Genomic DNA, 24,994 nt, shown 5'->3' with positions numbered 1-24,994 from the left:
TTACATACACCTCCACATTCTGATTCCAGGAATTCAAAACTTAAATAGATCAACAAATCTAGAAAATATTAACATTTCATTTTTAAAAAATCATGTTCCTTCTTGTTCTTAAATACCAGAAGTAGAAACCACTTTATTCACAGCAGTATCAGTAAACCAAACCTGCTGTCATACTCAAGGGTTTCACACAAGAAACCTATGGCTACTTGTCATAATGCTAAGACTCAGCCACCGCTTGCCACCAGGTCTCCCTTTTCTATTCAGCAGTACAATTTTGGTTGTTATATGAAGGAATTCTTGTCAAAGGACAGAATCTTCGCTAATTTCTCCCTGGACAACAATGTACTGCCAGAGATGAGACACCCAAGGTGCCAGATGCAGTGGACTCGTCCAGCACATGCAACCCTGTACAAAGACTGAGTCACATTCTTCTCAGGCTTACAAGTTCAGCATTACATTTTTGCATTCTTTCAAAACTTCCTTTTCCTATGTAAGTTAACAGTTAAGCTTATGTAGTAATCATTCAATGTCTGCATTTTAAATTTATTTTGGTAAAAAATTAGCTTAGAAAACATTGTAGGTTCTGTTGTATTTCCATTTTCTCAAACCACAATCAATCCCAAGATTCCTGTTCCCAGAAAAGCAGAAAAACAGGTGGAAAAGATGGCTTCTGTTTTGAGAATAAACTGTGAATACCATTTACCACTTTAATAAATTGTTTAATCACATAAGAAAATTCTTAAAAAGTAATTTAGACAGTAATTTACAACTTGAAGCAATAAACAAGGGAATAAATAAAAACAGGTTAACTGAAAAAAGACCTGATGCTTATGTATCTATGTAAAACAGTCACAAACCACATATGGAACCACTGTTTCAGCAACAGATATTATAAGTGAATTCTTTGCATGATACCATTTAGCTTACATATTTACACAAAATTTTCAAAACCAAACATACAACAATGCATAATCCCTAAATAATATTTTACATATTAACTTAGAAGTCCAAGTTGGCACCAAAGATTCACGGAATTCATAATGGCTAAAGAATTAAAACTTCAATACTGTTTGGTGAAATGTGAGAATCAATTGGAAGAAATATTACTTTGGTTAATAAGCCAGAAAAAAGAAGCCTGCTTCTACACAAGAATTCTCCTTCTGCCAACATGTTCTATCACTTCTATAAATATGAATTCCAAGAATAGACATGCCTAGTTTCATACACCCTGCATCCTCCAGAAGCAAACCAATGGGGTCCCCCCCTCTATTTTATCCAGTGGTATTGTCTAAACTATCAGATATCAGAATAACCTGGAAGACTTTTTAAAACCAAAAATGCTGAGCTCCACTCTCAAAGTTTCTGATTCAGTAGGTCTGCTATTAGACCTGAGAATCTGCATTTCTAACAAGTTCTCAGGTGATACTCCTGGTCCAGAGATCATACTTTAAGAACCACCAGTCTACAGTATTTGCCAATACCATATGCCCACTGTATTACTAGCTTTATGACAGGTATACCCTGCCTTTGCTGTCTCTGTAACTAAACAGTCATTTCTGAAAGATAGGGGCTAGTATAGTATCTTACACATGGCAGACATTCATTAAATATTGTAACGATCTTTTAAAAATACCATTATGAGGCTTTACTATTGGCTCAGCGGTGAGGAATCCCTGCCAGTACAAGAGACATGAGTTCAGTCCTTGGGCTGGGAAGATCCCACGTGCTGTGGAGCAAGGGCCCATGAGTCACAACTACTGAGCCTCTGCTGCAGAGCCCGGGAGATGCGACCACTAAGCCCACATGCCACAACTGCTGAAGCTCAGGTGTCCTGGGGCCCATACTCCGCAAGAGACACCACCACCACGAGAGGCCCTCACACCGCGGCCGGAAAGTGGCCCCCACTCGCTGCAACCAGGGAAAAGCCCACACAGCAGCAAAAACCCAGCACAGCTAAAGGGAAAAACTTTAAAAAAATTAATACCGTAATAACAGATGTCCCAAAAGGCTGAGTCTATGAATAGGCAAATGGCTGAGAATTACTATGGAGAATTAAAAACAGTCACCATTCTAAAAAAGAAAATAAAATGGCTACTAAAATTTTATCTTCAATTTCTACTCAACTGAGTCAAAACTCTCTTACTCCATAAAAACACAATTCATGACAGGCTATCCTGGCTATTACAACTGACCTGATTACAGAAAACACACCTAAGATGAAAAGAAGACAAGCCAGTCAGGCATCTTTCCAATGAACATCCACACTGAGGGTAAGCAAAGTGTGACTAGTAGATGAAAACCGTTTCCAAAAGGTCCAGGAACAACATGAAAACCTTTTAAAACAAGGTTAATTTTTCTAACATACTCCCTTTGTTAACATCTGGGAGCACAATTATAGAAACAAAATGAGATTTGAGGAAACTATATTCGTGTCAAGCCCTTAAGAACATACTCTCTACATATGATCAAGTGGCAGTTAGAGGATTTCTCTACAGTGTTCACAAAAACCATCAACAGTAATAATGACACAAGGAATATTCCAGCTTCAACTCTCAATCCACTTCTCCATACTAAATCTTATTGAAAATACTACCTATACAAATGTTGGAGACAAAACCAGAGAGGAAACAGACTTCATTAATCTGAATAGAAAATAATTTACTTATCTGCTCTTTTTAACATTTAAAAGATTCCAAGATTCCAGATTCAGTGACTTTAAAACAGTTTGGCCATATTACCTTTATTTATCAATAAGGCAAGTAAGAGGCACTTCCCTAGTGGTCCAGTGGTTAAGACTCTGTGCTCCCAATGCAGGAGACCCGGGTTTGATCCCTGGTCAGGGATCTAGATCCCACATGCCACAACTAAAGATCCCAAACATTGTAACAAAGACCCCACACGGCCAAATAAAAAAATAAACAGGGCAAGCTAGACATGGAGCTGATAAGATGTTCTGAAAAGGTTCAGAGCAGGTGCTAAGTAATAGCTATAAGAATTCTGTTTTCTAAAGTTTATCACAAAAAAAGGCAAGAGGTATTTTTTTAATAACTATTTTATTTCTGACATCCCAAAGGAATCCATCAGTGCTATAGAACTTTTTTTTTTTTTTTTTTTTTTTTTTAAATAGCCTAGCTTGGGAGGGAGAAAAACAGCATGTACTCATTTCTTTATTTCCACCTGGATTTTCTAATATTTCTAGAACACAAAACCTTACACTCTTTTCTGTTTGAAGAACCAAGTCCTTTTTTATCTTCCATTTCAGCAATAAAGCAAAACAAAATAAATCAAAAAAGGTCATTTAGCATGAAATAACATTTCATCAGGTGAAAGCTATTCACTACTTGTTATGTGAAGCTTTATAAACGGAGTCATTTTGAAAACACATCTTCAAGCCTCGACATGCAAAGAAGGACAAAAGAGAACGGATCTATTTGTCTTCAGTGGAAAAGAACCCAGTGATTAACTGCTGTTGAGGTAGCAAATTCTGCAGGCACTGAAGTACTCTGGGGGAGGATAGATCAGCCTTTAGGAGGCCTTCCAGATTTTCAAAAGTTCTTAATATACAGAAAGTACAGCTTCAAGGACCAACAAAAATATGAAAAAGAAAGAAACCATTAAGCACAGATTCCTACTGTCCTGCCTTAACTATTAAGCTCTCACCCCAGAATAATGCTGCTGCTGCTGCTGCTAAGTCACTTCAGTCGTGTCCAACTCTGTGCAACCCCATAGACGGCAGCCCACCAGGCTCCCCCGTCCCTGGGATTCTCCAGGCAAGAACACTGGAGTGGGTTGCCAGCTACACCTCCTGTATTTAACGTGTCCAAGTCTGCACTGCTCCATTCCGCAAACCCTCACAACTAACATTCCAGCCGGGAAAGAAGCTGTCCCACGTGGATAAATATCCACCAACCCACTCCCCTTTGCCAGGATATAGAGCTCTCTTTCAACTCTGCAAATTACCCATCCTCAAAACCTCTTTGAGAATGATTTTTTTTTTTCACATAAACCAACACCCTCTCTAATCAAACGGCATAACCCCTTTGCTATCTCTTTACTAAAATATTTTGTCAAGTATTGAATTTATAGGCAAAAGTCTGCAGACTACTTTTTTTTTTCTTTGGTTTTGTTTTTTAGTTCATTTTTAATTTAAGAATAAGTACTTTACATGCAAACTATTTGTTGATCCCACTTCTACAAGTTTGTAGGCTTTTGGGGATATGAAGGCATATTTACTCGAGAAATTCACATTACAGGGTTATATGTGCCTCTTAAGAAAATGTTTAATCAGTTTTCAAAAAGAAATGTCAGAGTATCTTCATGTGAGCAGGTCAAGAATGAGGGAATGGCACAAGCCATTAATAGCTGAACAGGAACAGAAACAAAAGGGTGAACTCCAGCCATTAATTTATCAATCACAATTGTAAATGCAGAAAAATGGCTGGAAGATGGATACCAGGGGCTACACGATAAAGAAAACCAGTCTGCTTATCTTGGGAACACACTGGCCTCAAGTTAAAGTTTGAAGAAACTGAGTGATTTAGAACTAAGCTTCCTATTAGAGCAAAACAAAATAAAAACCATACATACAAGCTCTAAGCATGCTTCTTGTACTGAAAGCCTCTCAGTAGGCATCCTCCTCCTTGACTGCAAAGCAACGCCCATAATGTTAACTAGCTCTTTCTTCTTGAAAGTCTCCTTCCAGGTGACACCACTGCAATTCTCCTTCCTCTAAGTCTATTATCCCCTTTCACGCTTCCTCCTCCCCTCCCTTAAATGAAGTCAGTCTGTCCCTGGACTGCTTCCCTTTATACCCGCTCTCCACTTCTTCCTACTCTTTTCTCATCATGTATTCTAAGTTTCAATTCACTCACTTTGATTAAAAAAGACAGCCCTACTAAAGGCCTCTTAATCATAAAACTAGTTGCTCAATCTCTCACAACAGCTCTCCCTTGTGAAATGCTTTCCTTGCCTTCTGTCTTGCTTTTTATCGAGGTCCCCCTCCTTCCTCTCTGACCTCTTCACTTCTCTGTCCTCCATTTCCTTCTTCCCCCTCTTCCTCCCTTTCCACACAAGGCACATTATACATGTTTCTGCTCTTCAGGCATCCTCTGAAGTCGTCCACTCCATTCCCTTTCACCTACATGCAAATGGTGTCCAAGCCTTAAAACTAGCCTTTGTACTGCTCTCTCTCGAGTAAACCCTGATGAGCATTCCCCTCTGAACACCCGTTAACACCTCCTCTCAACAACTTACCTTTGTACAAACCATCATTCCATATTAGTGCAACTTTTCAGGAAAGCCCAAAATTAAAATTGATTTCTCCCTCCCTTCACCTCTAAAAAAATCTCTATTGTCTTCATTTACCTGTTACTTTCAGTTGCTATCATATTCCCAGTTCATTCGTTCCTATAGTTCATTTGTTCTTAGTATCACTTATTCTATCCAATCTAGTCTATTTTCTGTACAATATATCCTGCAAACCATGTTAGAGACTTTACACTTCATAAAGCTACTCACTACGACACTTCTGTGCTTCCCAAGTGGCATTAACGGCAAAGAATCCACCTACCAATGCAGGAGATGCGAGAGATGTAGGTTCGATCCCTAGGTCAAGAAGATCCCCTGGAGGAAATGGCAACCCACTCCAGTATTCTTGCCTGAAAAATTCCCTGGACAGAGGAGTCTAGCGGGCCAGAGTCCAAGGGGTCACAAAGAATCGGCCACAACTGAGCGTGCACAACACTTACAACGTTTGCTTTTCTCACGTTAGAGCAAAGTGCTCTTCCACGTCTATCTTGGACTCAGTTAAAGTAAGGAGAAGGGGATCCATTTACTGCTCACCATAAAAAAATCAAAGACTGAAGGTAAGAGTTCAGGACTTCAACTTAGGCACGAGAGGGGAAAAAATACAAGTTGGACTTAGAAGGGGAAGTCAGAGTAGGCAGAGTCAAGATTGGTGTAATGAGATTTCTGTAATAGGAATTTTCCCTCAATTATCTTTAGCGGTAATTTTCGACCATTTTTCAATTATGGAATATGTGACGGTCAGTAACAAAGCATTCCCAAGTGTATACTCATTTAGCAACAAAGTGAAAAAACTTAGCTTAGGAAAGCTCTGCACCAACTCACAATCACTACCACACTGGTACTGGTACTGTTAATTCCATCCCAATGACTGACTTCGATGAACTTTATTTGTATCAGGTGAATACACATACGGACAGGAGTGATATTCAAGTTATTTTTAAAGCACCTATTCAGCACAGACCCTGGCAAAAAAGGACAGCAGCTGCTGTGAAAACCAATATAGTCAGCATCCTGTAAACTGACAGGCACAAGACACCTACAGCTGCAAGTTGTGGCAACTCCCAGCAGGCTAGCTGTCGTCACCTCTCCCTCTTCCCCCAGAGAAAGCACACAGCGAAGCAAGAGCACTGAGCACGCACCAAGGCACACTCTCTGACTTGAATTCTGCTCTGTTTTATTGAAAAAGCAGTTCATTCACAAACTTCATTACTTTATCATATCTAACAATGTACTTGTGTGACAATGACATACGACATAACATCAACACTGAGAATGCTTATCATTAACAAAATCTTCTCCAGGACATTCATATCCCTATGTAATACAGTCTAAACTACTTAACTAAAACAGATCTTAGTCCTTCTACTACAGCAAATAAAACTATTCTACTATTCCCCCAAACTGCACCTAGCTCCATACCTCTGCTCATGCCATGGGGAGTATCTTTCACCTCCTCCTGTTCATCTAATTTCTATGGAAAATTCAAGACCTTCTCCAATTCCCACCTTCCAAAAGATCTTACTAATCAACAATGAACTCAGTTCAGTTCTGTTCAGTCGTTCAGTCATGTCCTACTCTTTGCAACCCCACGAATCGCAGCACGCCAGGCCTCCCTGTCCATCACCATCTCCTGGAGTTTACTCAAACTCACATCCACCGAGTTGGTGACACCATCCAGCCATCTCAACCTCCATCTGCCCCTTTTCCTCCTGCCCCCAACCCCTCCCAGCATCAGAGTCTTTTCCAATGAGTCAACTCTTCACATGAGGTGGCCAAAGTGCTGGAGTTTCAGCTTTAGCATCATTCCTTCCAAAGAAACCCCAGGGCTGATCTCCTTCAGAATGGACTGGTTGGATCTCCTTGCAGTCCAAGGGACTCTCAAGAGTCTTCTCCAACACCACAATTCAAAAGCATCAGTTCTTCGGTGCTCAGCTTTCTTCACAGTCCAACTCTCACATCCATACATGACCACTGGAAAAACCATAGCCTTGACTAGATGGACCTTTGTTGGTAAAGTAATGTCTCTGCTTTTGAATATGCTATCTAGGTTGGTCATAACTTTTCTTCCAAGGATTGAGCATCTTTTAATTTCATGGCTGGAGTCATCGTCTGCAGTGATTTTGGAGCCCAAAAAGATAAAGTCTGACACTGTTTCCAGTTTCCCCATCTATTTCCCATGAAGTGATGGGACCAGATGCCATGATCTTTGTTTTCTGAATACTGAGCTTTAAGCCAACTTTTTCACTCTCCTCTTTCACTTTCATCAAGAGGCTTTTTAGTTCCTCTTCACTTTCTGCCATAAGGGTAGTGTCATCTGCATATCTGAGGTTATTGATATTTCTCCCTGCAATCCTGATTCCAGCTTGTGCTTCTTCCTGCCCAGCGTTTCTCATGATGTACTCTGCACAGAAGTTAAATAAGCAGGGTGACAATATACAGCCTTGACGAACTCCTTTTCCTATCTGGAACCGTCTGTTGTTCCATGTCCAGTTCTAACTGTTTTTTCCTGACCTGCATACAGATTTCTCAAGAGGCAGATCAGGTGGTCTGGAATTCTCATCTCTTTCAGAATTTTCCACAGTTTATTGTGATCCACACAGTCAAAGGCTTTGGCATAGTCAATAAAGCAGAAGTAGATGTTTTTCTGGAACTCTCTTGCTTTTTCAATGATCCAGTGGATGTTGGCAATTTGATCTCTGGTTCCTCTGCCTTTTCTAAAACCAGCTTGAACATCTGGAAATTCACGGTTCATGACACAATTCCCTGTGTCATTATACTTTCCTGTATACTTTCCTTTCCTATTTCTTAGCCTTTTCATGTGCATAAAGACTAACTATCATACCTCCTCTCATGTCCAGAAATACTGAAATAATACTTTACAAGCAATAGGCAATAAAGCAATTTTTGATTGACAGCAACATTACTCTCAGATCTCTAGGACACACAATATAATAAAGAAGAAATTACCTGATTCAATTAAATGTAAACAAAGCACTTCTAATGGATATTGTACAGTGGGATAGATGTTTATCATTCCTTCACAGGCCTTCTTCAACCTAGCAGTCTCATGAGGAAACTTGAAAATTAAAAAAAAAAAAAGTAAAATAAACTGAGTAGCAGTAAAATATATTTATGAATACGTTCCTCATTAGAATAGAAAAGTCATATTAGAGATTTTAAAAATCAACTTACTTTGGATAAACACTGAATGAAATGTTTATAAAGCACTTGGTGATCTTCGCTAGGAATCTTATCTGATAAGGCCAATGCATTCTCAAAAGCAGTTAAAAGCTGAAACAAAGAAACAAAAAAGCTATCATCTGTAGTTTACTTAAGTGACAAATGTAACAAATAGTTGAACACAGAAGACTCACTTATGCAAAGGACACCCTCAACTAGTAACTGCAAATATGTTTATTGTCTGGCCCTGACAATTTCAATGAGGGGAAAAAATGAATAAGCTTGGAATACATTCCAACTCCAACTGGCCAGCAGACTGCACGGAACTAAGGGACAACTATAAATTGCTTAACAACATTAATGAAACATTCTCATAACTGCTTGCTGCTCTCTACTAAGTAGTTAAGAGGTGTAGTCTCATATGTCAGCGTAGCTTCTATTGCCCAGATCATGTTAAAACATCCCTTCTGAAATCACCAGTACAGTCTTTGGAACATCTTCATAATAGCAAATCTCAAAAACAAAATGTTTCTGAAGTCATACTTTTGGTAAAAGAAAATCAGAGATATGACTGAACTGTAATGAGATCATTTCTTTTATACAGTACTATTAACTGACTTTGAGGAAAATTCCAAAAGAAGCCTTCTAAATGTTTCCTCAGCAAAAACAGCAATACCTGAATCCAAGGCAAGCACTTTTAAAGAGTACCATTCATTTGGTTACATAAGTTCTGCATTTTTCAAAATGAATTTCCATGACTGTATAATGAAAATTCATAATATAGTTCACCATCTCAAATTCTTTTTGTAAAGGATGACATGAAGTCTGTATAAATAAGTAAAATTCTACTGCTCTGATAAAGTTAATGATCTTGAAGAAAATTAAAAAAGAAGCCTAACAAAGTCAAGCATGCACAATAGGTTCAAAAACATAGTAAAGAAATTAATCCATATGTAAAATATATCACAAATTTTTTCTCTGAACACAAATGAAGCAGAGTATCACTAGCATTCAGGGTGAAAATAACTGCCCCCCAATACTTTTATCCTGTTTTTAACAGCTAGAAATTAATTCTTAAAATGACAAGTATAATTAATTCTCTTCCATGAAGTAGTATAGTATGGATTTTTTTTTTAATTTTACTTATTTCAGCATGTCTCTGATACTCTGGTAACCTATACTATTTTAAAGAAATAATGAAGTCAAATATGAAGAAGTGATTTAAGAGAAATCAATAAATTACCTAATTTTGTCACCATTCAATTTCTTTCTACAAGTGAATCTATATACCAGTAAATCAATATATACAATGGAGATAAGATAGTCCCTTCAACAAGTGGTGCTGGGAAAACTGGACAGCTATGTGCAAAATAATGATTTGAGTACTTCCTACACCATATACAAAAATAAACTCAAAAGGGATTAAAGACCTTAATGTAAGACCAGAAACTATAAAACTCTTAGAGGAAAACAAAGGCAGAAGACTCTCTGACATAAACCACAGCAAAATCCTTTATGACCCAACTCCTAGAGTAATGGAAATAAAAATAAACAAATTGGATGTAATTAAACTTAAAAGCTTTTGCACAGCAAAGGGAATTACAAACAAGGTGAAAAGACAACCCTCAGAATAGGAGAAAATAATAGCAAATGAAACAACTGACAAAGGATTAATTCTCCAATATACAAATGAATGAAAATCTTATTCTCATATTTTCATTCCTAGCACTTAGGACATTGCCTGACATACAGTAATAGTTTCCCCATACTTTCTGATTAAAGAAACAAATGAGTGAGTGAACAAATGAAGAAAGAGCTTCCAATCTTACGCAGAATCTATAATTGTTAACATTTTAAAATTCTATTCAATTTAACAAGTGTACATTGAGTGCTTATTTACTATAATAAGAAATTAAGTTTACCTTTAAACGTATAAAAAATATAATGATGAAAATATTTTTCATTTACAGTTCAAAACCAGTGGTTTTTTAATAGTCTTTTAAAAATTCTTTTCAATTACTTGAAAAGCTGCAGTTTAAAAAGGAATACTGCTAGGAATAAGTAATCCAGATACTAAATATAAACACTCTAAATATAATAGTCTACTACTGACTAGGGATTAATCTCCAAAACACATTTAATACAAATACTTTATGCAGCTCAACAACAACAAAAAGAAAAACCAAATAACCCCAGCAAAAACCGAGTGCAAGATCTAAACAGACATTCCTCCAAAGAAGACGTACAAAGAAGATGGCTGAGAGGCACATGAAAAGATGTTCGACATCACTAATTATTAGAAAAATGTAAGCCAAAACCACAATGAGGTATCACCTCACACCAGTCAGAACAGTCATCATCTAAAAGACTACGAACAACAAACGCTGGAGATGGTGTGGAGGAAAAGAAACCCTCCTACACTGTTGTGCAACCATATGGAAAACAGCATGGAGGGTCCTTAAAAAAACTAAATACAGAACTATCATGTGATCCAGCAATCCCATTCCTGGGCATATATCTGGAGAAAACCATAATTCAAAAAGACACATGCACCCCAATGCTCAATGCAGCACTGTTTACAATAGCCAAGACACAGAAGCAACCTAAATGTCTATCGACAGAGGCGTGGACAAAGACGATGCAGGCATACATGCAATGGACTATCACGCAGCCATAAAAAGAATGACATAACCCATCTGCGACAACACGGACGGACCCAGAGATCGTCGTACTGAGGAAAGTCAGACGCAGAAAGACAAATGTCATATGATATCACTTACATGCTGAATCTATTAAAAAATGGTACAGAAAAAGAGACATGTAGAAAACAACCTTACAGTTGCCAGGGGGGCAAGTAGCAGGGGAGGGATAAATTGGGAAACTGGGATTGACATATACACAGTACTATATATAAAATACATAACTAATAAGGACCTACTGTATCTCACACAGGGAACTCTACTGAATACTCTTTAATGACCTATATGGGAAAAGAATCTAAAAAGAGTAGATATATGTATATGAATAACTGATTCACTTTGCTGTACACCTGAAACGAACACAACACTGTAAACCAATAATACTTTAATAAAAATTAAATACATAAATAAATAAAATACTCTAATTTAATTGTTAAACCTGAAAGCAATTTAATACTCTTAGCTCATAAATATGAAGAAACATACCTTTAAAGTACAATTTCTTAGAAACAGCAGTTTTGTAAAAGTCAATTTCATAGTTTATTTTTCACAGTTATTAAGTAACTGATATAGTGTGAATTCTTGTGAATACAGGGACGTAAAATTTTGATACCCTGAATACCATTTCCACTCTGTCCAGACTTAGTTTGAAACTGCAGGCCTGTAACTCTGACTTTATCAGGAAGAGCATCTATGAATTTAAAATATCTAGTCTGACATACAGTGTTTTTTTTATATTATATCATGTTTCCATTTTCTAAATTCAACTGAATGATCAACTTTCGTGATACAAACTGTGGGGAGTACATGGCTCAGTACCAATTGCTGGGTCTCATTATTCTGGTCCTCAGTGCACTCAGCCAGCAACTGAGTCAATTTCCTCCACAGCTGATGAAGCTCCTGGTTGTCTGCACCTTCTTCCTGTCGTGTCTTTATCAATTTGTGCCATGTTCGGGCCACCTATCAAGGAGATTTAAAATGGTTACTATATCTAAAACACTGAAACGCTATTAAAAACATTTAAATCTATAAATAAAAACATTTTTATTTAGTAATATATAAAACTGCAAAAGCAGAGATCTCCATCTATTATGAATTCCATAAAAAAAACAGGATGACTGGGCAAACCCACATAGTCCTTATATGAGAAGTATGACTGAGATACCAGAGTGCATACAGGAATGACTACATGCCCCAGTCCTCATAACTTACAGCATCAGCAGTGGGACACCACAAATGAGTCACTGAATTCTACAGATGATATACTTTTACTTATTTTATTTATCCCTGCCCAGTTTCAAAAAAGTTTGGAAGTTATGATACCTGAATTCCAAGTTACAGTTTTCAAAGCACTGTAATTTGTTTTGATGCCGTACCATATGTTAATTTTTTAAATGTTTCCTTAAGCTAAATGAAAGCTTCCTTTTAGTAATGGTTTTATTAAAAGAAATTTACTACCCAAGCAAATCATTAACCGACCTCTACATGTTTCTTTTCTTGGTAATACAGATCCACCAGTTTCTTACAGACATCACACCACTTCTGTTTGTCAACACTTAGAATAGAAAAAGAGGATTTTGAATTTGATTAATGAAAAAAACTGAGGACTTAAGACACAAAAATTAAAATATCACCAAAATAATACTACTGGAACATATCCTCTATCACACTACAGAAAAATTTCATAAAATGAGCCTCTCATAAAAAAGAAAGGTTTAAGAAACATTATCTTCTATTATATTGACTAAAAATAATATCAAAGTTCTCAAATTAGTCAACCCTCCTACTATTACTGTTTCAATCACAATTAAAAGATTCTGTAACAATAGTTTGAAAGGAAAATGATTTCCAATTCCCAGTAAATGTTTGAAGTACTTGTATATAATTTTAACCAGTTTCTTCTACTTCAAGCCTTTAAAGAAACGAGCCTTTCCCCACGCACTGATTACCTTTCATACAGATCCAGGAGCTTTTGGTAAACACCAGGTAAGTCATCCTTAGCATTTATGTGATTACATTTCTCATACAAACTTGCTAACCCCTAGAAGAGGAAACAGCAGCGATTACTCTTCCAAAGACATCTAATGTACTCACATTTGTTTTGCTAAGTGACAATCTGTAAAGATTATTTATGACAGAGATTATTATAGTTTACAGATGAAATAAAACACCTGGGATTTGCCTCCAAATAATTGGGAGTAGGAGGGAGTGGGTCAAAGTACAGATGAAAAAACACTGGCAGTGAGTAGGTTTTTATTGAAACTGGATGATGGGCACAGAGTGGTTCATTTCATCATTCTCTTTACTTTTGAAAATGTATTTCACAATAATAAATACTTCTTAAATAATTCTTGTGCAATTTTAACCCCTAAGATGTTACCATACAACACTACTTTCACATGGTCAAAAGAAAGAAATCCAAGTACTCTGTGGAAATTATCATTTTTGCTTCAAATAAAGATAGATAGCCTAAACCAATCAGTACACAATAAAAGCTGGCATCAGAGAGATGTTACCAGACAACCTACTCATGTTCTTGTTCATGTGAACCTGAGACAAACAGGTTCACGTTCTCCAGAGTCTTCTACCTCCTATTAGTCACAGTTTCTAAGATGTGATTGAAATATGAAACAAAGTCATTAAACATGAAAAAGCTGGAGAAGCCAAGTAAAAAACAGAGACCATTAAATAAGAAAAAAGAACGTAACTCATACTCAGATTGGAATTTCAAATTTTTTCATATTATTTTTTAAGAAACACATTAATATACCATTTTTTTCCCTCAGATAAGCATAAAAAATATTCTTCATAAGTCTCTCATATGCATACATAATTAAGTTGGAGATTTATATAATCATGTTTCAATTTCTGTCCTAACATTTGGAAATAATCCTTTGGATTAGATGTTAAATAGTAGCAAACAGCATCCTTGGCACCAACTAACTTTCAAGTTTACGAGATCAATAAATTTAATTTCTTCTCTCTTATTCTGGGGAAATGGAAGTCTAAATGCTTATTGTAAAGCTGTCACCTGTATTTTGAAAAAAGTTCTTTCCTATAACATAGTAAAAAAAAAAAAAAAAGAAAAGAAAAGAATGTCTACATACCTGCCAAGCTAGTAGCTGGTCTGGCTCTAATTCAGCAGCTTTCTTGTAGGCACCCTGGGCCTGATCAGGCTGTTCTAGCTCGGCTGCAGCAACGCCAATAAAAACCCAGGCATTATAGTTATTCTTCTCTTGTTTTAACACTGTCTGGTTAAAAAAATTAAAAGAGACGTTCGTTACGCTTTAGAAACTTGTGGACAAACAACAATCAAAGACAGTCTACCTAACAGTCAGGAAATCTGGATCTACCACTAACTTGGTGATCTCAGAATACCACTCAACCTCTCTGGTCCCCGGTTTCCTCAAGGAGAGGGGGAGCTGGACCAGACCAGTGACGGCAGGGGGCCTGAAATATGAGGCATGTTTTACAGAGATGTCCAAGTAATCCTCGTGCCTCAGCCAAATGCCTCCCTCTGCCCCTTGAGAATAACACTAAGTATAAAGAGCACAATTAAGACTATTCTTACCACCCTCCATGGCACACTGCTACTTGTCACTTACAAAACTATTTTCCATATTGTATCCAACTCCCGTATTTTCTTTCCCCTATGATAGCATCTCCCCATATTAAGCAGATAGATATTTTCATTGAAATTATATGCTAGGAAAGTATTTTGACTTCAATGTGACTGCACCAAATATGTTCAAAAGAAATAGTGGCGATGAATGTTTAAACAACACCTGTCAACTAGAACAAAAATTACACAGAGAGCTACTGCTTACAGAAGTAACAGCTACTTGCTAAGGTAAAACAGTTTGAAATGGAAAGCAAAGATGTTCCAGTGAAAGGAACACAAAACTACTAGCTAAAATGAAATTAGCTCTTAAGGTTTTACATATTCTAGAGAAAAGGAAGAACACTTCTGAGTTGAAGCAGGCAGATTATTAGTCTTACGCGCGGCCACATGACACTTCTAGCAATGTCACCAGTATTCTATCCCATAATGCTACCTCCCAAAAAACCGGCACCCACGAGGTAAGCACCAAAGCTAAGCTCCAAACACTGAGGTCTGATTAACGTTTGTGTTCCCAACACCAAGGGCAATGACTGGCATACGACTGCGGAGCAAACGATAAATGCCACGGTCAACCCACGGTCAGTAAGGACCTGTTGTCTGCCTAATCACCGGGTTTTCAAGATTGGAAACAGACTTTTTAAAGAAATAATTATAACAGTGCAGTGAAAGCAGGTATGGAATTCTGAGATAAGGAAAAAAGTACCTGACTCCCAACTCCATCCGAACAAGTCAGACAAGGCTGCCTAAAGGCATGCTTATACTGAGTTACAGACGCACCAGCAGAGGAGGTGATAAATCAGACCAGACACAGCAAATACACTAAGGAGCAACTTCTCTTAAAATTTCAACATTCTAGGTTACTACACGTTAAGTCGTCACACACTTGCCACTGACTAGCTCCCCATCTTTGGCTTTCCAGCTGAGTCTCTCAGGTATAAATTATAAACTGCTTGGTGGAATTCATATGTGAATCAGAAAGAAGACGGCTGCGGTACTTCTGTATGTATTAACAGAAACAGATTCACATGTGTACTAGATTAGTCTAGTGCTGAAGGAAACAACCCCTCCCAGCACCCCTGCCACCTCCTCCTTCTTACCGTGAGTTTGAACAGCCCGTCCACCTTCTTCTGTATGAGGGTTAGTTCTGCCATGGCCTCCACCCCTGCTGGGCTCACTAGAAACCTAACCTCTCAAGGGCATCCTTCACCCCTTAAGACTCTCATTCTATACTGCTATCTATTTCCCCCAGGCTTACTCAGTTCTCTCCCTCCCGCTGTCCTGAACTCTTTAGTGCAACTGCTGACACTCCTGATGTGAACAGCCAAGGTCCCTAGGTTCAGTCTTTCTTTGAACTGCACCAAGTTCTGTTGCAATGAATCTGGGCTGTGGCCCTACAGATCTTACATGCTGCAGCTGATTTCTTTTCACGTTCATCCCACATATCACAGGCCAGGAGCTAAGACAAGGGTTTCCGTTGCTCACACTTGTCACTTGTAATATATTCTTCTTCTGCTCCCCCTCCTCCTTTAAAAACCCCAGCACCTTTGAAAATCAAACCACCAGCTATCCTCTAGAAAATATCCTTCTTGTTGCTACCATCTACCAACCTCCTAGGAATCCCCTTTCCTTCAGTGAAAATAGGGTATCCCTCCTCTCCACTTCAATTCCAGTAATCATTCTATCAATCATGCAGACGACCCAATGAATGTCAAGGCCTCTCAGTTACTCACCCTCAGTACTCAGCCATCCAAAACCTGGGTTTCCAGCATGTACCTCTCCTAGCCTCCCAGTTCAATTACTGCAATGGTAACAGTTCTTTAACCTCTATTACAACCAACTTTTTTCTAATCTCACCTCCCTCAATTCTCATCTCTCATGCCCCAGCTTACACCAGCTTACATCACTGTCATCATTCCCTTGCAAACATCCTCAACTCCTTTGCCTCTCTTTCCCCTCAGCTTTCTTACTACCTATATATTGAATTCATCATGTCCATCTCCAAGCCTGAGAAGGGTGACATGAAGGAAGACACTACACAGCTGAATACACCAATCTCACTTTAATAACATGAAATTTTCAAAAGGACATTGACTACAGTCTGGGAATCCTGCTAATCCTTACTAATAAATTTCTTCTCTCATGGCGAATGACAACTATATCATACCTTCTTTTGTCTCCAGCCTCCTACACAACTCCTCTTTCAGCCTCAGCTTATCCCTAAGAAGACAGGAGCCATCAGAGGGGGACATTTATCTTCCCACCACCACCACCCAATCTACAAACCTGATGGCTATGGATCTGTATCTATCTTCCCTGCTGTTTAGACAGAAGAAGTGTCAAAGGCCCTCCTCTCAAGCTCGGGACCCCATCCTCACTCACCCTCCCAGGGACCGCTCTCCTACTGCCAGCCTGCATCTCTCCTGCATCTACAGTTCCTCCTTCTGGACGCGAACATTTCCCTCAGCACAGAAAGGACCTTTAGAATCCTAATGCTCACAACCACACACCAAGGGGATTCTCCCGGCGACATACCATTAAAGGAGGAAAACTTTAAAATACAACAGTGTTCCATAGTACAACCCATCAAAAGACAGCTAAGACACATTCAGGTTTTGGGAACTTGGCTTTGACAAGTTACCAATAGAGAGAAAGACAAAAGTAAGTGGTAGAAGTAACTTATCCTGGCACAACCATGCTAATGGTTTTACTAACAGGCCTGACCACTTTTGTTGTTTTTAGACACAAACGATTCACATATTACAAATCAGTGATGCTTATAGCTGTGACCATTTCTGTCCCGGAAGGAAAAAAAAAAATATTAGTTACCTTACAATGTTTCAAAGCTTCTTTGTATTCTTTGTTTCTGATTGCATCTCTAGCACTTTTCAGAGCAGTCTTTACTTCCTTGCTGGACATTCTGTCAAAACAAAAAGCCTGTTTATACTTAAATAAAGGCAAAGGACTATTCAAGAGGACTATATACAAATTTCAGCCTGAATGAAACTACAATGATACCTGCCTAACTGTAACAGTTCCAACAAATTGAACAAACTTAACCTCTGAAAAAGGCACACATAATTCCTTCCACATGGAGCATTCTTTCCCCTTAAAATAAACATATTTTATTATGTTTAAAAAACAGAAAGTCAGATCATCCCTTCAGATTTTTACTCAAACGCCACTTCCTCAATGAAACCTTCCCTGGCCACGCTATTTAAAATTTTAACACTTTCTTCTTCCAATTCCCAACCACTCAATATTCCCTAACTATCTCTTTAACACTGCATTTATTTCTCTTCAAAGCACTTAACACCATCTAATATATTATATACTTATTTATTATGCTTCCCAACCCCACCAGAATATAAGCTCCATGTAGGCAGGGATTTTTAATCTGTTGTTGTTGGGTTGTTGCTGTTGCTTAATTGCTGTATCCTCAATCCCTAGTATCTGACAAACTGTATATATTAACAAATATTTGCTGAAATTGCATTGTATTTGAATTATATGCATTCTCCGTATAGTAGGCTAAAACACAGATGATCTTATGGGCCAGGACCCAAAGCACACACCAATCTCAATAGAATTCTACACAAAGCAAGTACTAAAATAAATCCAAGTCACAAAGTAAAAACATTAATACAAATAAATTTCGGTAACTATGATGTAATAGTTTAAGTTTAAGAAAGCATTCTGTTTTGATGTTAGTTTCTATAAAATATAAATCAGGATTTTAACTTTTTTCACAGTAAGGATTTCTTTAGGATGACAGTAGTCTAGTATTCCTTGTAATATAATATTCTTTGAAGAGAAGTAAACGTAATGTTTATACTTAAATAAAGGAAAGGAATATTCAAGAAGACTGTATATTAATTTCAGCCATAGATATTTCAATTTGTAGACAAAATATTCACTGAAGATATATTAGTATAATAGTAAATAAACTAACATATTTTAAGATGTCACAACTTATTCCATTTACCAGTAAACTAGTCAAATTCAATCACAACTTGATCTTGAAAAAAGAAACATTTGTATTTTTTTGCCAACTCCATTGAACTCTAACCTCAAGCATGTAAAACAGAGCTATGCACACATTAGGTAATTACAGGTCACTGATGCTCAAGGCAGCAAAACGAACAAAAAGATGGCCCACTGACACGGTGGCTGACAGCCCTTCACACCCAGACAGGCCGAGGCACAAGCTAAGATGGAAGACATTTAAGAAGCCAGAGAATTAAAAACATCCTTTGACTTAAAGAATTTTAGATTCAAATAATACAAAAATTAAAACATTAAAATATCGATTTATCTATAGCCAAAACAAGATTTCCTAAATAGAAAAGGAATTTTTTTGCTTAGTTACAATAATTTGACAATTAAAGCAACATATCTCATATGTTCTTAATTTGGACACTGCTCTGTTACCTGAAATGATATTGGCATAAATTTACAGATGTAAAACATCAGAAGGATTTTTATACAATCTGAAAATCTTGCTTGAAGCAACCAAGTCTGTATGCTGATGCAACATTATATTTCTCACACCTAAGTTATCTCTGGTAGATAAACCTGCAGACTGAAAGAAGAGAATGACAGTGATGAGGACAACTAATCTGGACCAACAGAAAGGGATAAAAAGAGACATCCAAGAAGATAAAGAAATCAAGAGATACCCAAGTTAAAAAAGAACAAAAACAGCTTCAAGATAAGACTAAGCAAAAGCAATCGAAGAATGCAACTTTTCCAGGACAAAGATCACCATCTTTTCTATCATCCAACATACAAGTAAAAGCACTTCTGAACAAAGCAGAACCAAGCAGCACTAACACAGCATGCAGCTCCCAAGCTATATGCTGCCTTTGACAGAAGACACAGAAAGGAAGGCCTCTGCTCTGAAGAATATAATCTCAATCCAGAGAAAGACCTCAGGCACATGAGTCACTGAAGAATCAAACTCTAAACTAAGGCTAACGAGTGCAAGTGTGATACGAGTGTAGAAGACAGAAGTGTGATGTGAAATAATCAACGGCTACGAGGTAGAGAAAGGATCTGAGAATGGAGGGAAGAAGGACAATTACTCCAGCCAGAGGCACTGCATTAGCAAAGTCGGAGAGAGAAGAATGAGTGTGGAATGTGTAGGAAACAATAAGGAAGCCAGACTGAATGGAAGAGGAAGGACTTGTTGAAGAACAGAAGAAAATTAGGCTGGGTAGGTAGAGCACCAGTTTACATTAGACTTTGAAAATGAGACAGACAAATCTGGACTTAAATGGAGCAGCCAACATGGATCTGTCAAATGCCTCGAAGTGGGTTATTTTTAAAGACCATACGAGACAAATTCTATTCTTCTCTTGGGGGCCAATTCGAATGTTCAATACCCTTCTATAGCCTGACATGTCTTCACAGGTAATTACATCTACTCTTGCTATACAAAAAAGGTCTTAATGACCCAGATAACCATGACAGTGTGATAACTCACCTAGAGCCAGACATCCTAGAGTATGAAGTCAAGTGGGGCTTAGGAAGAAGCAGTACCACAAACAAAGCTAGTGGAGGTGATGGAATTCTAGTTGAGCTATTTCAAATCCTAAAAGATGATGTTGTGAAAGTGCTGCAGTCAATATGCCAACAAATTTGGAGAATTCAGCAGTGGCCACAGGACTGGAAAAGGTCAGTTTTCATTCCAATCCCAAAGAAGGGCAATGCCAAAGAATGTTCAAACTACCGCACAATTGCACTCATTTCACACGCTAGTAAAGTAATGCTCAAAATTCTCCGAGCCAGGCTTCAACAGTATGTGAGCCGTGAGCTTCCAGATGTTCAAGCTGGATTTAGAAAAGGGAGAAAACAGAGATCAAGTTGCCAAAATCTGTTGGATCACAGAAAAAACAAGGAAATTCCAGAAAAACACCTACTTCAGCTTCACTAACTATGCTAAATCCTTTGACTGTGTGGATCACAACAAACAATGGAAAATTCCTAAAGAGATGAGAATACCAGACCACCTTACCTGCCTCCTGAGAAACCTGTAGGCAGGTCAAGAAGCATCAGTTACAACTGGACATGCAACAATGAACTGGTTCCAAACTGGGAAAGGAGTACATCAAGGCTGTATATTGTCAACCTGCTTATTGAACTTACATGCAAAGTACATCATGCGAAATGCCAGGCTGGATGAAGCTCAAGATTACCAGGAGAAATATCAATAACCTCAGATATGCAGATAACACCACCCTTAAGGCAGAAAGTGAAGACAAAATAAAGGGCCTATTGATGAAGGTAAAAGAAGAGAGTGAAAAAGCTGGCTTAAAACTCAACATTCAAAAAATGAAGATCATGGCATCTGGTCCCATCACTTCATGGCAAATGATGGGGCAACAATGGAGACAGTGACAGACTTTATTTTCTTGAGCTCCAAAATCACTATGGGCAGTAACTGCAGACATGAAGTTAAAAGACTCCTGGTTCTTGGAAGAAAAGCTATGATGAATCTAGACAGTGTTTTCAAAAGCACAGACATCACTTTGCCGACAAAGGTCCATATAGTCAAAGCTATGGTTTTTCCAGTAGTCATGTATGGATGTGAGAGTTGGACCATAAAGAAGGCTGAGCACCGAAGAACTGATGCTTTCAAACTGTGGTGTGGAGAAGACTCTTGGACAGCAAGGAGATCAAACTAGTCAATCCTAAAGGAAATCAATCCTGAATATTCACTGGAAGGACTGATGCTGAAGTTGAAGCTCCAATACTTTGGCCACCTGATGTGAAGAGCTGACTCACTGGAAAAGACCCTGATGCTGGGAAAGACTGAAGGCAGGAGGAGAAGGGGATGACAGAGGATGAGATGGTTGGATGGCATCATCGACTCAAAGGACATGAGTCTGCGCAAACTCTGGGAGACAGTGAAAGACCGGGAAGCCTGGTGTGCTGCAATCCATGCGGTCACAAAGTGTTGGACACAACTGAGCGACTGAACAACCAACTTGCTGCAGTGGAATCCTCTGTTCTCCTCCTATCTCTTGTTCATTTGATTTGGCATTTAGCATAACAAGATAGCACTAACACCTTCTCTCTTCACCAAAATATAATGCATATATATAAATAAATATTAGTTTCAGGGGATTATACTTTTCTGAAAAACAAAATAATCTGCCTTTCTAGCCCTCTTTCTAGCCCTGAAAATGTTTTCCTCTTTTTTAGGAAGTGTTATGGAGAACAAGGAGGCTCATTCACTCATTTTCTTCACAAAGCTTTATAGAGCACTAATCACCTACCCATTTTGCAGAGTAAAAACCTACTACTCACAAGGATTCCACATAACCTCATATTCCTCTGTTTGGGATACTTCCCTCTATTCCAAGCATTTCCAACACTTCAAAGAAAACCCCAGCCCTTTTACAAGTGTCTTGAGTATTCTTCCATAGCCCCACAGACTTTATGCTTATACCTCTCCTCCCATTTTTTATCCTCAATCTCAAGAAAAGTGTATATTTAGCACATTCTCACTCAATGAAGGGTGTTTTTTTTTTTTTTTTACTACCACTAAAAGGGTTTTGATTCAACATATCAAGCATAAAAAGCAACAACTGCACCTAATAAAAAGTTACAAAGTGACAACCATGCCAAAAGACAATGATATACCTCAAAACTAACATTTAGATGACAGGTAGATGAACTGATATGTCCTACACACCCCAGCTAAAGCTAGAGAAATTGAAGCCACATTCAGCAGTGCCAGAAACAAACATTCCACAGAGCAAAAATAAGAAGAAAAAAAAAATAGTAACGATAACAACAATGGAAGTTAATTACAGAAAAGCAAAAAAATGACACCTTTAAATCTAATTACAAAAGTCTAAAGGTGCTTTGTGATGACCTATAATCTGGGATAATAACCCACACCATTTAACCATCCTTCTCAAAAGAATCGGTAATATCAGTCATTGAATAAAAGCAGAGTCTAACTGCCTATGATTTAGCACTCTAGACACTTACCTTTTACCTATTATCACAAACTATCTTCTTTGTCAACTGAGTTTCAGATTGTTCCTTAAATGTTTATCCATCTAGATTAAGTAAAACACAGGATAGTTAGGCACATGAAAAAGGTAACATACACCACCCAAAACATGTTGAATTTTTAACACATCAGATTCAGGTTCAATTTTCATAATTTATAATTTAAAACATGAGAAATAATACAATTTTCCAATTTCTTTCTTTCCCAAAAGGATACTAATTACAATTTCCAAATTTCTGAGTTGGTCTAAACTGTGTCCCCATGGCCTCAAGGTGACAAAAGAAACTTCCATAAGCAATCACATTTGGAAAAAATTACAGAAACTCAAAATACACTGACTTCAATGTAAAAAACTGAGCCAGAAGAGAATATTATCTACTTCTACACTTTGTTTTAAATCTAGAACAATTAAGGGCACTTGTGTGTGGGTTAGTCGCTCAGTCATGCCCGACTCTTTGCAACCCCATGGACTACAGCCCGCCAGGCTCCTCTGTCCATGGGATTCTCCAGGCAAGGACACCGGAGTGGGTTGCCATTTCCTTCTCCATTAAGGGCACTTACTTACTTCCAATTTGCAACCTAATTACACTGAAATGAATCTTGTTCTAAGCCACATAAAGAATTCTAAATATGAAAAAAAGCTGCCCACATCAGGCAACTAGTTTGTAAATTTAATTAAACAGACCAAACTTTTTTTAGTATTAATAATCCATCTAACTAGCCATTTGAAATACTAAAACAAATCCTACATGACTACAAATTCTAAGTATCTTTTGATACTATCTCTGGAATGGATTCTGTCAAACAAAATTAACCTAGAATGCTTCCTGGAGAGAATACAGGTGGTTTTAAAAAATGGAATAAAGGAAAAAAAATGCTTCTTTAGAACTAGGAAATAAACAAAACTTAGGTGAAGCAGGTGGAGATGAATAAGAAATAGTAAGTTTGATAAACCATGCACTAGTGATGCTGCTGCTGCTGCTAAGTCACTTCAGTTGTGTCTGACTCTGCGCGACCCCATAGACGGCAGCCCACGAGGCTCCCCCGTCCCTGGGATTCTCCAGGCAAGAACACTGGAGTGGGTTGCCATTTCCTTCTCCGATGCAGGAAAGTGAAAAGTGAAAGTGAAGTCGCTCAGTCGTCCGACTCCTAGCGACCCCATGGACTGCAGCCCACCAGGCTCCTCCGTCCATGGGATTTTCCAGGCAAGAGTACTGGAGTGGGGTGCCATTGCTATTTAAATAGAAGGGTTAGTTCCACAGAAGAGGGTCTTACTGGTAAGAAAAGAAAGTATTGTGAACCTCACAATGTCTAGGAAAGTACAATAAAAGTTAAACAAGAAGTGGGGAGGTAAAATAAATGTTAAAACCTGACTCTCCATGTCACTAACTTCCTTAAGCCCCTCTTCAGCTACGAATGATTACCCTCCTCACTCAACTTGATTTTACTGATTAACTCAGTCATTCCAACTCTGTTCTCAGAAAATATCCAAGATTTTGTCAGCCCCTTCATTCTGCCACATGCACCCACCAAGTCAACAAAGACAGATCTGGATTCAAGCCTCCACAGATCCTGGGCACCTTACTTCACCTCCAAGTCTGTTTCCTCATTGGTAAAGTGAGGACATCACTGACCTGATACGTACGTAGATGGAGTAGCCGAACACAGTACCTGCCAGTTCTGCAGGCCTTAGCCCCTACCACCCTCTCAATCAACTTCACCACTTTCCTCCCATTCCTAATTCACAGTGGTTATTATACACTTATTATACACATTTAAAACCCCCAATCCTATCTTCCTTGATCCCTCAAGAAGTAAGCTTCTTGTCTATGTTTCTCAAAAAACGGCTATCACCAAACACAAGTATCCTCTTTAAAATAGTTACTACACAAATACTAAAGACTACAACTTGACAAATGCTCTATGTTCTGGAGCAGAAAATGGCAACCCACTCCAGTATTTTGCCTGGAAAATTCCATGGACAGAGGAGCCTGGCGGGCTGCAGTCCTTGGGATCTCAAAGAGTCAGACATGGGCATGCGTGTTTGTTCTAAATAAATGTATTCTGTCTCTCAGGTCAAAAAATCCCTATATAAAGGTAACATATTTCTGGAGTTCCTTATGTATCCAACATCTATCTAGTATTATGACCTTTTAGGTTCCA

At 38.1% G+C, this 24,994-nt stretch overlaps 1 protein-coding gene across 4 annotated transcripts in view; it reads right to left on the bottom strand.

Moving 5' to 3' along the window:
* Positions 1-24,994, bottom strand: part of TTC37 (tetratricopeptide repeat domain 37) — a 104,643-nt gene that overhangs the window by 74,946 nt on the left and 4,703 nt on the right. For 2 of the 4 annotated variants that reach the window (XM_045166805.1, XM_045166808.1), the window contains exons 2-9: positions 22,807-22,877; positions 17,635-17,725; positions 14,294-14,437; positions 13,136-13,227; positions 12,666-12,741; positions 12,006-12,146; positions 8,500-8,598; positions 8,275-8,383 (exon numbers count right to left, since the gene is read on the bottom strand). In XM_045166805.1, coding sequence (XP_045022740.1) covers positions 8,275-8,383; positions 8,500-8,598; positions 12,006-12,146; positions 12,666-12,741; positions 13,136-13,227; positions 14,294-14,437; positions 17,635-17,724 — 751 coding nt within the window. In that variant the 5' untranslated portion in view covers position 17,725; positions 22,807-22,877. Of the gene's footprint in view, positions 1-8,274; positions 8,384-8,499; positions 8,599-12,005; positions 12,147-12,665; positions 12,742-13,135; positions 13,228-14,293; positions 14,438-17,634; positions 17,743-19,236; positions 19,388-22,806; positions 22,878-24,994 lie in introns of all 4 variants that reach the window. The other 2 variants (XM_045166806.1, XM_045166807.1) reach the window with 2 other exon arrangements.

This window comes from Bubalus bubalis, chromosome 9 (genome assembly GCF_019923935.1).
Source record: "Bubalus bubalis isolate 160015118507 breed Murrah chromosome 9, NDDB_SH_1, whole genome shotgun sequence".
NCBI lineage: Eukaryota > Metazoa > Chordata > Mammalia > Artiodactyla > Bovidae > Bubalus > Bubalus bubalis.
Note: the sequence above shows the minus strand (reverse complement) of the source record. Positions and strands in the feature narration are given on the sequence as shown.